An 11,520-nucleotide genomic window follows, 5' to 3' on the forward strand; every position below is an offset into this window, starting at 1 on the left:
GCGAGCCGAATGTGAGCGGCAGTCCGTTAAGTATGAATGCAACTCCTTATGCGCGTAGCGTCGCTCTCAGGCACTGGCACAAGTAAAACAAACAATAGTTACTTCATTGCAAGCGTTATTTGAAACAAGTCTAGGCACTACAATGTGGTAAAAGAACATTACGTGTTAAAACAACAAGTGACGCGTGAACCGACTTCCGGAGCCGACACCCGCAACTCTAGTGATGCACAATGGTGCCATGAAAGCGTAAAAGGGACAACGTGAGTGAAATGATACAGCGCGGTGATACTTCTATAGTCGTGTGTCTTCTATGGTCTATCTTCTATGCAGATTTAGTCTCCGTCTAGCCCAATAAATTAAAAGAAAGCAAAAGGCGGGCAGCTGATTTGTGGGTGTAGATCGCTCTTAGGACGACCGGTCCTTGTTCTTTATGAGAAGTTCCACTGGATCTGGAGAACACCCGTGCTGAGATCGCCGAGCTTCTGAAACAGTCCTGGCGACATGTCTGTGACAAAAGTCGCATTAGCTCCCTGCTTAGAAAGTCATGCGGGAAGTTTACTCACCAAGGCTACCAGAGTCGCAAGATGGGCATTCGTCACGGATCTGTCCCCAAGCAGACGCACCGGTCTGAGTGTTGGTGACTTCCACCCACTTAAAGACAACGTAAACACCACTACAAGCGTTCAATACAAAACAAAGCGCTTACCTGGTTGCAGCTTCCTCCATCGCCATAGATGTCCGAGGAGATAGCAACGATTGAGTCGCTGTTCTGATTCCAGTCTCCGCAGGCACCTTCCCCCACGTTAAACCAGGTTCCCTGAGCGGTACGTCAGATGAGATGAACACTTGAGTAAAGCAATGCACATACCTGTCCCCAGTAATCGCGCTTGTTAAGTTCAACATTGTTGGGCAATGGGACAGCGAGCACCAGGAGCAACGAGGCGAGCAAAGAGAGGATGAAGAGGCTGATGTTGGCCATTATGAAGTAAACAGTGCTTAGAGGTTATGAACGGCTCGGAGAAGGTTGGGAGCTCAAGATGTGCGTGAAGAGAACTTGACTGTGAGGGGCACAATATAAAATCGTCGAAAACCACTCTCTTTTATACCTTTGGTTGGGCGGCTCATTTGTCTCTTACCTCAGCCCTGCACATGGTGCGGGACCAACTACGCGTTTTAGGGAGAGAACAACGTCCACCCTGCATTGCCGGAAGTGACGCGACGGCGCAACTGTCAAAAAGAGGGTTGCGGTTGCCTTGACCTCAGCTTCGAGATTTCTCCGTACGTGGATCGGCAAAGCCCTTGAGCAGACAAACAACAATTGACGGAGATGAATACCGCACAGGTTACCTAAAACACGTGAACAACACGCACGGACAATGAGGAAGGTTGAATCAGAGGACAACGAAGGGCGGTTCCAACAAGACGGTCAGATTACGACAAGACAAAAATTGAAACTTACCTTCCGAGTCGCGTCTCCGGTGCGCACCCGCGGTGGCTTAATGAAGCCGGCCACGCGTGCCACACGGGCCTCGGAGCTCGCGCCGACTGAATTTCATGCTAGGCACTCCCTAAAGGGAGGTTCCACATCCAAAGCTATGCCTTTGTGCGCAACGTCTGGGCCTATTACTTCCTCCCTCTTACCAGCCCTTGTTCACGTTGTCAGAATCACGGTCTTAGACTGTCTTAGACTCTCGGGCCAGTGTCAATCAGGGCAATATGCCTACGGAGACAAATGCGCACGATCAACTTCAGGAACATTTCCGCTTCCGCTTTTGTACGGACCCTTGAAATTTGCAGCAATGGAAGGTAAAGTCTAGATCTCTTGTACACTCGCCTCGAGCAATGTCTCCGTCGACGTCCCGGCCACTGTCCCGGTCCAAGCACATGCATTGATTCCACTTCGATCCGCAGTGGCTTCTAAGTTCTAGCGCTTCATATATCTCACCGTCGCCCTCGATCGATGACTCGAACGCATGCTCGATCGATTGGTCTCGAAGGCTCACATTACTCGCTTTGGCTCAAGGTGCAAGATTTTGTGGTCTGATCAGGTTTGATCCCGTTGCTATTAGCTTATTTGTGCCTTGAATAATACACGGCACCTCCGCGATCAGCCGCCGCTGTCAAGAACGGGCGATCAAAGCCTCTTTATAATCACCCTCTCTCGCGCGGTTCACACATATTCTGTCCATTTTCTCCGTTTCAATACACTTCCTTCCTCTTCGATCCATGCTGATCCATGGATCCGACTCAGTGCGTCTAAGCAGCGTATCCCCAAAATTCGCATGAACTACCTGAACATGCAAAGGGCTGAGTTCTTATCAAGGGCACATATATTGACGTTGGGGGGACACGTTCCGCACACGCCGGGTGTTCAGTGAACTGTCTCTTCGTGTATCGCCTTCGGGCGAGGTCCGAATCGTATTATTGGCCACCCTCACTCCCAAACATTCTTACAACATCAAAGGACAAAAAAAACTCTTTCTCCTTCTCACCAACGACAGTATGAGGCAGGCGATCCACGAAGGATGTATGCATGCATGCAGAGGGTACATTCCTGATTATTGCTTTTCATGTGATATTGAACATCTCAACTGAGCGTTTTTCTCCACTGGTATATTGGCTCGTGTTGACTTGGTGTTGACTCACGTTCAATGGCCATTGCGCGGGCCGTGTAATGACTGTCAGCGAGTACCACTGGTGCTGGAGGCGAGTCCTACTGGTGCTGGAGGGTATCTAATGTCACCAGAGATTACGAGCCTTGTACTTGTCCAACTGTAGCCAAAACACTTGTAGCTTTTTTGAGTTTTGATGTTGACCGCCGCTAAGTAGTGGCTGTGCATTTGGAGTCCAGACCGGCAAGTCTCAGCACGTGCATCACGTCACAGGCGAGCACTGCATTCCAAGCCACTCTGTGTCGGACCGCGTTTCATGTGTTTCGCCCGTTGTCCTGTTCCACGAGTTGCCTGTTGCTCAGATTACCCACCATCGCATCATACCACGAGATCAATCATACCTCGCCATGCAGAAGTCAGCAGAAAGTTATGGGAAGAATCTCCCGGTACGCCGTGTAATCGCGTTTGGTCAGGTCCCCGAGCGCTGACAACTCTACATCCAGGATCAAGTTGATCAAATAGCCAGCGCGCTTGACGCGCACATCGGGCTTCTGGAGGATGTATGTGTGGTTTGCTCGGAGTGCCTCAAAGTTGTGACTAATGGGATACGTGTCAGGTCCGCGAACTATACCGCGATCGCGCTACGCTCGAGCGCGAGTATGCGTCCAAGCTGCAAACACTGGTGCGCAAAGCGGACGAACGGAGAGCGAAGAGGGAGGTTACGATAGTTGGTGGTATCCATCCCGCCAAACCCATCACCGATGGTGATGTTAAGCAGAGGTTCGCTTTCTTGTCTGGACCGTTCCGTGCACCCCTGATTACCGAGTACCGAGTAGTACGATACTGCAAGCATACACCCAGGTCACTGCCTCTATGGCCTCCACGGCTCAGGATCATATCAAACTCGCAGAGAACCTCGTTCAGAAGGTCACCGAGCCTTTAAGACTCGTCGAGAAACGCAACGTGGAATTAAAGACCAAGGTTCGCTGGTAATTATACCTCCGTGTCACCGAGTTGACTTCGCAGCAGGAGATGCAATTCTATCAGAGGCTCCTCTCAGATAGAGACTCGCTTTATGCTGATCGAATCAAGGTCAGGCAAATCGTTATTCCTCCCCCTGTCTGAACTAAACCTTGGCGCGAAACAGATGAAGCAGAAGGTCGGCAGTGATCTACATCGACCTCAAAAGCACTAACCTTCCCACAGTACGATGAGAGTTGCACGGATCTTGAGAGTTATCGCGCAAAGCAGGTGGGTATTTATCCGGCTTCAGTAATGCTGTTCTGAGAGCAGCAGGCCAAACTGCAAGATGATCGTCATGCGGACAGAATCGCCAAACTATTCGATGAGCAACGAGTGGACATGCTTACTAACAAGAAGTAGGTCCGTCATACCTGGCGCGTATATGTGGCTGACTGTCCTCGAAAAGCATGTACATTATCTCTACTGCGATAGCCAACAGCGCGAAGGAGAAGTTCTTTACCAACGACCTTCCTAATATCGAGGATGTGAGCGAACTGGTTTGTAATACTACGATAGACTAGAGCTAACATCTAGGTATCAGGCGTTTCGTGAGGAACCGAGTCAGTGACCACTGTCTATCAAAACTGACAGTTATCATAGAGGATATCCAAAGTCGCTTGGTCGAGAAGCTTGTGGACATAATGCTCGAATGTCAAGGTATACAGCGTGATCACCAAGATGCGTTGATCAAACACGTAGTCGGGGCCGAAGATGCATTGAAAGTCGTTCAGCCCAGCAAGGATCAGGAGCTCTTCATCGAGCATAACGTAAGGCCATTCAACACCCCTGCGGATTGGACGTTCGAACCATGCGCAAGCCATTATGACACGGTGAGCGGTGCATTAGCAGAGGAAAATCAGCTTTGCTAACCCAGGCCGCAGGACGAGATGAGCACCGAGCCTGCACCGAAAATCTTCCTTCAAAACAAGCTAGCCAAGGCTCGCAGTAAACTCGACGAGCTGACACCTATCCTAATTAGTAAACGTATGAGATCGTTTTGATCGCGCCGGTCCCGCCTGACCAGTCTTTTAGGTCACGAGTCTGAGAAGTTGGGCGAAATCGTGAAAGCGTATACCGCTAACAAGAGTTTGGGGAGCGTTGACGACGCGCTTGTTGTAAGTGCTCTCGTCTGCCGACAGGTCTTCTAGTGCTTAGCATGGTGGCTCTTGGCTGTCGCAAGAACTACTTCGATGCGTCTCAACAGACAATTCTTTATGAAAGTTCCGAACGTATCATAAAGACAGAGCTCGAGGCTATCTCTTCCACGTTGGGAGGTAAGTGTAAACATTATACTATACATGCGCAACTAGTGCAGACCGCTGATTGTCGCCAGGGGACGAGGGTGGACAGTATCCCCACTCGTTCAAGAGTACATCATTTTCCATTCCGACGCCTTGTGGCTTCTGCAAGGTGCGTAAATACATAAAATGATTCTACCAAAGTTCGAGCATGCCTTTTAGGTATCAATGTGGGGTTTTAGTAAGCAAGGCAAAACGTGCACGGCGTGCGGTCTTGCAGTGCACTTTAAGTGCGAGCTTAAGGTCTGTCACGACTCTTGAATTGTTGTTCTGGCATCTCATGGGCTCGCAGATACCCGCGGACTGTACCGAAGCTCAAGGGCAGCACAACGCTTCTGAGACATTGACGCGGACTACATCGAAGGTGATCAAACCAGAGCTCAAAGCGTCCGCCAGCGAAGGTACGTAAATGTTTGGTACTTGTTGTCATTGCATTCATGGCTTGGACAGAAACCCTTACCAACGCTGAACCCGGAGATATCCCGACTCCATCTTCATTCATTAATTTCACTAAGGAAACTCAGGCTTCTGCGCGCATGTTGTTCGACTTCTCCGCGTCATCGCCTTTTGAGTTGAGCGTGACAGGTGCGTGGTGACGCTCATGCTCCGGCCAATGCTAACATCGTGTAAGATGGAGCCATCGTGCATGTGCTGGAGGAGGACGACGGTTCCGGATGGGTCAAGGTCGCCGATCAAACAGGTGGGAAAGGTTTGGTTCCGGCTTCTTACCTTGAGTCTCTAGATGAACAACCGGGAGGGGCGCCTGCCAGTCGCGCACGATACGGTAAGCGCCATCGTTACGATATGCTTTTGATCTTATCGTCTTGAAATCTATGTCTTGAACAGTGCGCGTCCTGTATGACTGGGTTCCGCAGGGCCCTGACGAAATCAGTGTCAAGGAAGGTGAGGTCATTGAGCTCTCCGACGACCCTGCAAATGGTACCGATGCTGGATGGTGGGAAGGTGAGCATAAGGTTATCTTGCATGCTCACTATACCGATCACATACCATCCTGGATCGCAGGCTTCTCGGCGGCAGGCCAGAAAGGGATCTTCCCCAGCAATTACGTTCGTCCACGGTCCGTGTTCCGAGCCATAATCAATAGCTAATGCCACAGACTTCAGGTGGAGCTCGTTCAGTGACCGAACTTGTATCGGGGACGTGCTGTGGTGTAGATGGACAATGGATCATGTTCGTTTTGACTGCGTGTAATCTCACGGTGGGGCCAAAGCAATGTTCTGTAATGGCTACTCTAAGCAGGTTGGGAGGCGAGATTGCACGATCCCCGCTTTGCTGCCCGGAGATTGCCCTTTTATCGTCGATGTAAGTACGCCGCTCAGTATTCCCCACGACGGGCGCTCGGTCGCCCCTGTGTTGCCCATTTTCTCTGGCGCGGGGCCCTGCGATTTGCCGCCCGCTGCATACAGCTTACAAGCAACGCTCACCCGCTGATAGATCCACTGCATAAGGCTATGTTCATTACGGTCTAGGAACCCGTCATTTTAGGGGCTTTATGCGACGTCGTTCCAGGTACGCGTCCTACGCGGGACGTAGGTCTACTCCCAGCTTGGCCTCGTTCATGACATCAGCGCGGCAAAGTTTTGAGGCAGGGGGCAATCACCTGCGGCCACCTTTGGGCCTGAGTCTTTTGGGGATGTTGAATTCAATTTCGCTCGGCCTCGGGGCGATGTCACGTAGCTTGTCACGCACCATTTCTGACCGATCACATCTGTAATGCCCGGGGCACTTAGGCAACGCCGCTGCCATTTCTGGAGAATTTCCGGTCTCACAAAGGAAGTATAACATAAACTGACTATTTGTTCTGCGGGAAACAGGCAGTAGAAAAGACAGCGGGCACGAACCGTGGAACATGCCTGCAATTGTTATTCTTTGGCTCGCATATACTTAGAGTCTGTTACCAATCCGTGGGTGCCTTGCTAAGCGAGCGATGACAGGATGCTGCCATTAATTTACCCTCATTATGGTGTCGCGCGCATGCACATGCTCCTGGAAAGTAGTCCCCCATCAGGTTTGGTCAGCGGTACTGTCGGTTTGTTTTTATTGTCGGACTCAGTAATTATCTTTCACATTCAAGTCCGCAGAGTCAATGTCCGCATTGGGTTCGAACTGCTCAAGCCTGACCCACATTTTTCCCTGGTCGTCTCCTGCGGAAAACTGGATAACGATACGGTGAATTTTCTCGAATATTTTTCTGCTTGTCACGAGCCACCAGCACATCACCGCAATTGCCGCATGGATCGGAAGACAGGTTGCAAGATCGTGGTGCTTGCTTTGGAAAGATGGAAGCATGCTGCGGGCCATCCATGACTAGCTATTCAGGTTATCGCACCTCATCACCATGCCTCGCCTCGTATCTTTTTATGCAACCGATGCGCTGACTCTCATTTCTACGAGCCATACAAGGCAGGTGGACCGCACAACTCAATGAGGCTGGTAACTCAAAGCTGGATCCAGCCGTTTTGCACATGCAACGGGTGCATGCCCTGACTGGGCCTAACTGGGCGCAAGCGGAACCCGAAGCTTAAAAGGAGAGAAAATTCGGACGTGAGTTGCATTAATCCGCTGTACTCAGCTCCCCCGTCTCACCCCGCCTCAGTGTCGCTCTGCAGAGCGTTAATTCCTGGTCCTGGCTCTTGAACCGACTTCTTGGCTTCCATCCAAAAGCGCGGCAGCCAAGTGCCTGACCTTCTACTCGAGTGACGTGAAGGACGCGCTATTGCGATGGATGACTGCGAGGCCGCTTCCTGGGTAGCGACCCGCCTTACATCCCAGCATTTATATCCCTTGGCCCACTATCTGGTGCGTAAATCCTCAGGAGTCACAGGAGTCATGCGTGTAAGGCACGCATCATATGGGCTGTTTCTCAGGAGAAGGTACGATGTGTGGTCGTCAGGCCAGGCGATCTCAGGACAGTCTCATTGTTTGCGGTAGGTGCTTTTGATAGCTTCAAGACTTTTTGATGACACGCTTTCCTCCATATTTATCCTCAATTCCCTTGCCCGCAAGCAGTGGCTTTGGTCCTAGTCTGCCGGATCCCGCAAATCTTTAGGAAGTGAGCCAGCTGTGAGATTGCCAAGGGTTGTACGATGTTCTAGAGTTTGGGATTTTAAGTAGCGGAATGAAGAAATCATGTACTCCACCGTCCTAGTCTTGACCGGCAATAGTGTATCTCCGCTATTGTAGATTTCATATATTTCACCTATTTAACCAAGCGCCTTTCTTGTTACTACGGTCGGGGAAGTTCCGGCATGTGCTTTGCCAAGTTTTGCGTACTGGCTGAAATCAATTATTATACAGTTCCCAGCTGTAAAAAAAGGGTCAAATAAAGACTCCTTTTGATGTACTGTAATCTCTTACACTCAAGACGGTTGCCTTACTTTCCTTATGAGCATCGACAACGGTGGCACGAGCACGAGCACTTTTGTCGATCGTAGAACATGCGCGTCTCTTTTCGAGTCGGAGCTGCAGGTCTCCGGTATCATTAATCCGCGTGTTGATCGTGGCTGCATTGTATGAACGCACCACACACCTTCGCCTCCAGTTACAAGCCTTTCTACTGCGGTGAAGCCAACTTCAGCCAGTTTATTCCCTTATCGCTATCATGGGCTTCCCCTTCACAAAACGGGATGTTACGCCGTAACGCGCCGCAAGCTCACTACCGAAAATGTGTATGCCGATCAATAATTTACTACAAAGTGACGTCGTGTGACCCGGGATCGCCACCGAGGAGATTCTGTGAATTAGAAGCATTACAGTGCCTCTTGAACGATTTAGCGTCTCATATTGTCTTAAGCCGATTCGGCTCACAAGAAGGATGCTGGCGTTTTCTGTCAAGCGAGAGCAACAAACCCATTCAACCGGCGGCTTGTGGCGCCGAGGAGAATAGTGCACTAAACACTGACCATCGCTTACGACTTACATAACGGTCCGGTCCATTCAAAGTTTTCAAAGTTTGGTGACCCGTGGTATCATTTTGAACATTAAACCATGATGCGAGCGAATACACGAAGATGCATCTGACGGGTGAAACGGATCGTCGCATACTTAGAAAGTCAACGGTACGTTAGGTTAAGTTACACGTCCTTAGTACCTACCAAGATAGCAGCGGTGACTAAGGCAGAATTCATGTTCCTGAACACACTGCGTCTCTAGCTCGGAGTTGCCACAGGCGCCCGTCTTTCATTCGAGAACATGCCACTCCTCGACTTTGCCTTAAGAGTAAGTCCATGTTTGGTGATGGCGTGCATCAACCTTCGTAGCTAATGGTCTCCGTCCGCTTCACCTCGGACCGGCGCCGAAGGTTCGTAACAGGTACGGAATGGATCAAAGTTTGATATCTTGTAAAAGCTCTACTTCACCTCCAACGTCCAAACATTAGCGTTACGTATATCCAGCAGACATATGTGCACTCAGGAGTTCGCAAGCTCCGGGCAACTCGAAAGAGCATGAGCTGAAAATAACAAAGAAGCCAATTGATACAATCTGATAGTAAAGATAAATACACGTGTGGTCTGAGTACCGCCCAACAGGCAGCCGCGCGCTCGATCCAACGCGACGCGACGCATGGCTGCCTGTCTATATTAAACTACCTAGCGCCCACCGACTATGGACGTCCGGATGTACTGCGCGTTCGCGCTCATCGGGCCATACGCTGAGCCCGCCGGCAGAGGAGTTGGCATCGCGCCACCAAGCGCGGGCGTCGGCAACGAGCCCATGCCCATGCCCATACCCATCACGTGTTGCCCGCCGCCGCCTCCGCCAAGACCGGCGCTGCCCGGTGCTGGCGTGCCGCTCCGCCCATCGCGCATGCCAATGCCAGCAGCTGCTGCTGCCGCTGCGACGTTTGCGGCGGCAGTGGCGAGCGGCACCGCACGGTCTTCTCGCTCGGCGATCGTCGCGCCGTTCCGGCCCGGATCCACCATGCCGTTTGGTGAGGTGAAGGTCTGGCCGAGGCCATACAGCTTGCCGCTGTACTCGTCGTCGTCGATTTGGTCTTCGAAGAAGAGTTCGCGCATCTTGAAGAAGACGGATGCAGTGAGAAGTGAATCCGAGCCAGCTTGATGGGAAGTTCCTATCCGCAGGACCTACAACAGCTCAGCATTGAACGAACTCAGGAAGTTGACAGGGGCTATTAACTTACACCAAGGTCATCTGCGATATCCTGGAGCCCACCTTTCAGTGACTTGCACGCCCGCATCATGAATTTTATGTCGTATACATGTGGAAACCACATATTAAGCTCGTCAAAGAACACGTCTTCTGCTGATGGTAACGACTGGGCGGTGAGAAGCTTGACATAGTAGCCAAAGTCATATCCACTATAAGGAAAGGTAAACATGAGGGAAATGCAATGCACAAACATATACGCCACCCACCTGTGGAAGGACAACCACTTCACATCTGGGTTTAAGACGAGCCCGGAAGTGATCATGAGTTCGGCAAAGTCATTGGGGTCTATCCCATACTCCTCGTGCCGGGCAAAGTCAAACCCTGACTTCTGGAGCAGCTCGATTGACTCGGGCGCGTACATGTCGGTCCTGTATCGCCCAACCCCGCCCAAAGTCCCACAACGGTCCGATTCAGCGCACAACACACATCGCGGCCGCATCACAAGACCAGCACCATTTCCAAAGCGACAAAGGTCGTAGGCCACCATCAATCAAACCAAGCAAGCACCCTGTCAGCACCTCCCCAGCACCCAAAGACAAAAGGAGGAAGAACACACGCAAGGCTGAACCGGAAGTTAAACTGCCACGTCGCCGCGTCCTGCGGGAAGCTGCCCTCCTCGTCCGCGAGCGTGATGCCGACCTGGATGATGCGCAGCAGGTCGACATTGCACCGCATCGTCTGGTAGTGGTAGTCCGACGACGTCTTGAACGACCCGATCGGCCGCGCCACGACGCCCGGGAACTCGGTGTCCTGTTCGTGCGAAGAACACAATATTGGCGTCAGCTCAAGTCTGGCATGTCAGGATGTGGCGTGGCGTTCGAAGAAGTTCAGAAGCGCGAAGACGCTGAGAGAACGTCTCCAGCACGGTGGCATGCCGAGGTGGGAAGCCGCGAAAAGGGGGAGTAGGTCAACAAAGGGGGTACGCGACGCACCATGGCAATGTAGGGATATGAGTCAACAAGGTCGCGGATGGTACGCATCTCGGCCTCTAGGTTGACGGACCATACGTCTCGTATCCGCGACATAGTTCCGAGCGCTTGTTGAGCTCACGAAACCAGGGGGAGGGTGTGGGGTTGCTGTAGCGATACGCTCAGTTCGAGTTCAGTGGTACGCGTCGGCCCGGTGTTTGTCACGGTTATGTCAGATTGATGGTGTAGATCGCTGAAGTAGAGGTGAGAGACACGTAAATTGGAGGAAGAGAACAACAGTACGAATACAAGAAATCTGCTTGTCGGTCGAGGGCGACGACGGGGACGGTGAGACAATGGACGAGCTCGAGCGCTTGAGTCCCCATCGGCCACGGCATTTGGTCCAGAATCTCGACTACCGCATTCGTCATCCTCTCGGAGCCAATTTACCACCCCCGATCTGGACATCCTTGTAATCTCAATCAACTG

The 11,520-nt window shown here is 51.5% G+C and overlaps 3 protein-coding genes across 3 annotated transcripts; 1 reads left to right on the forward strand and 2 right to left on the reverse strand.

Annotated features, from left to right (window-relative positions):
• Positions 1–85: 85 nt before the first annotated feature.
• Positions 86–1,063, reverse strand: CONPUDRAFT_82319 (barwin-like endoglucanase). Its single transcript, XM_007770513.1, has 4 exons — positions 869–1,063; positions 707–817; positions 564–651; positions 86–505 (listed from the first exon to the last, which is right to left on the reverse strand). The coding sequence occupies exons 1-4, from the start codon at positions 977–979 to the stop codon at positions 429–431; spliced, it is 387 nt and encodes a 128-aa protein (XP_007768703.1). The 5' UTR covers positions 980–1,063; the 3' UTR covers positions 86–428.
• A 1,909-nt stretch (positions 1,064–2,972) lies between these two features.
• On the forward strand, positions 2,973–6,200 carry CONPUDRAFT_82321 (uncharacterized protein). The gene is made up of 21 exons (XM_007770514.1): positions 2,973–3,058; positions 3,116–3,172; positions 3,229–3,392; positions 3,449–3,593; positions 3,642–3,704; positions 3,760–3,771; positions 3,819–3,863; positions 3,909–3,991; positions 4,042–4,120; positions 4,177–4,183; positions 4,236–4,465; positions 4,517–4,619; positions 4,668–4,750; positions 4,816–4,909; positions 4,969–5,045; positions 5,096–5,176; positions 5,226–5,334; positions 5,384–5,518; positions 5,565–5,717; positions 5,780–5,896; positions 5,957–6,200. Exons 1-21 carry the CDS (start codon positions 3,020–3,022, stop codon positions 6,040–6,042), a joined length of 1,962 nt encoding a protein of 653 aa, XP_007768704.1. The 5' UTR covers positions 2,973–3,019; the 3' UTR covers positions 6,043–6,200.
• A 3,225-nt stretch (positions 6,201–9,425) lies between these two features.
• On the reverse strand, positions 9,426–11,370 carry CONPUDRAFT_144155 (CAF1-domain-containing protein). The gene is made up of 6 exons (XM_007770515.1): positions 11,335–11,370; positions 11,056–11,284; positions 10,680–10,873; positions 10,330–10,491; positions 10,095–10,272; positions 9,426–10,038 (listed from the first exon to the last, which is right to left on the reverse strand). The coding sequence occupies exons 2-6, from the start codon at positions 11,146–11,148 to the stop codon at positions 9,544–9,546; spliced, it is 1,122 nt and encodes a 373-aa protein (XP_007768705.1). The 5' UTR covers positions 11,149–11,284; positions 11,335–11,370; the 3' UTR covers positions 9,426–9,543.
• Positions 11,371–11,520: the final 150 nt, after the last annotated feature.

The sequence above is a fragment of the Coniophora puteana genome, assembly GCF_000271625.1.
Source record: "Coniophora puteana RWD-64-598 SS2 unplaced genomic scaffold CONPUscaffold_6, whole genome shotgun sequence".
Taxonomy (NCBI): domain Eukaryota; kingdom Fungi; phylum Basidiomycota; class Agaricomycetes; order Boletales; family Coniophoraceae; genus Coniophora; species Coniophora puteana.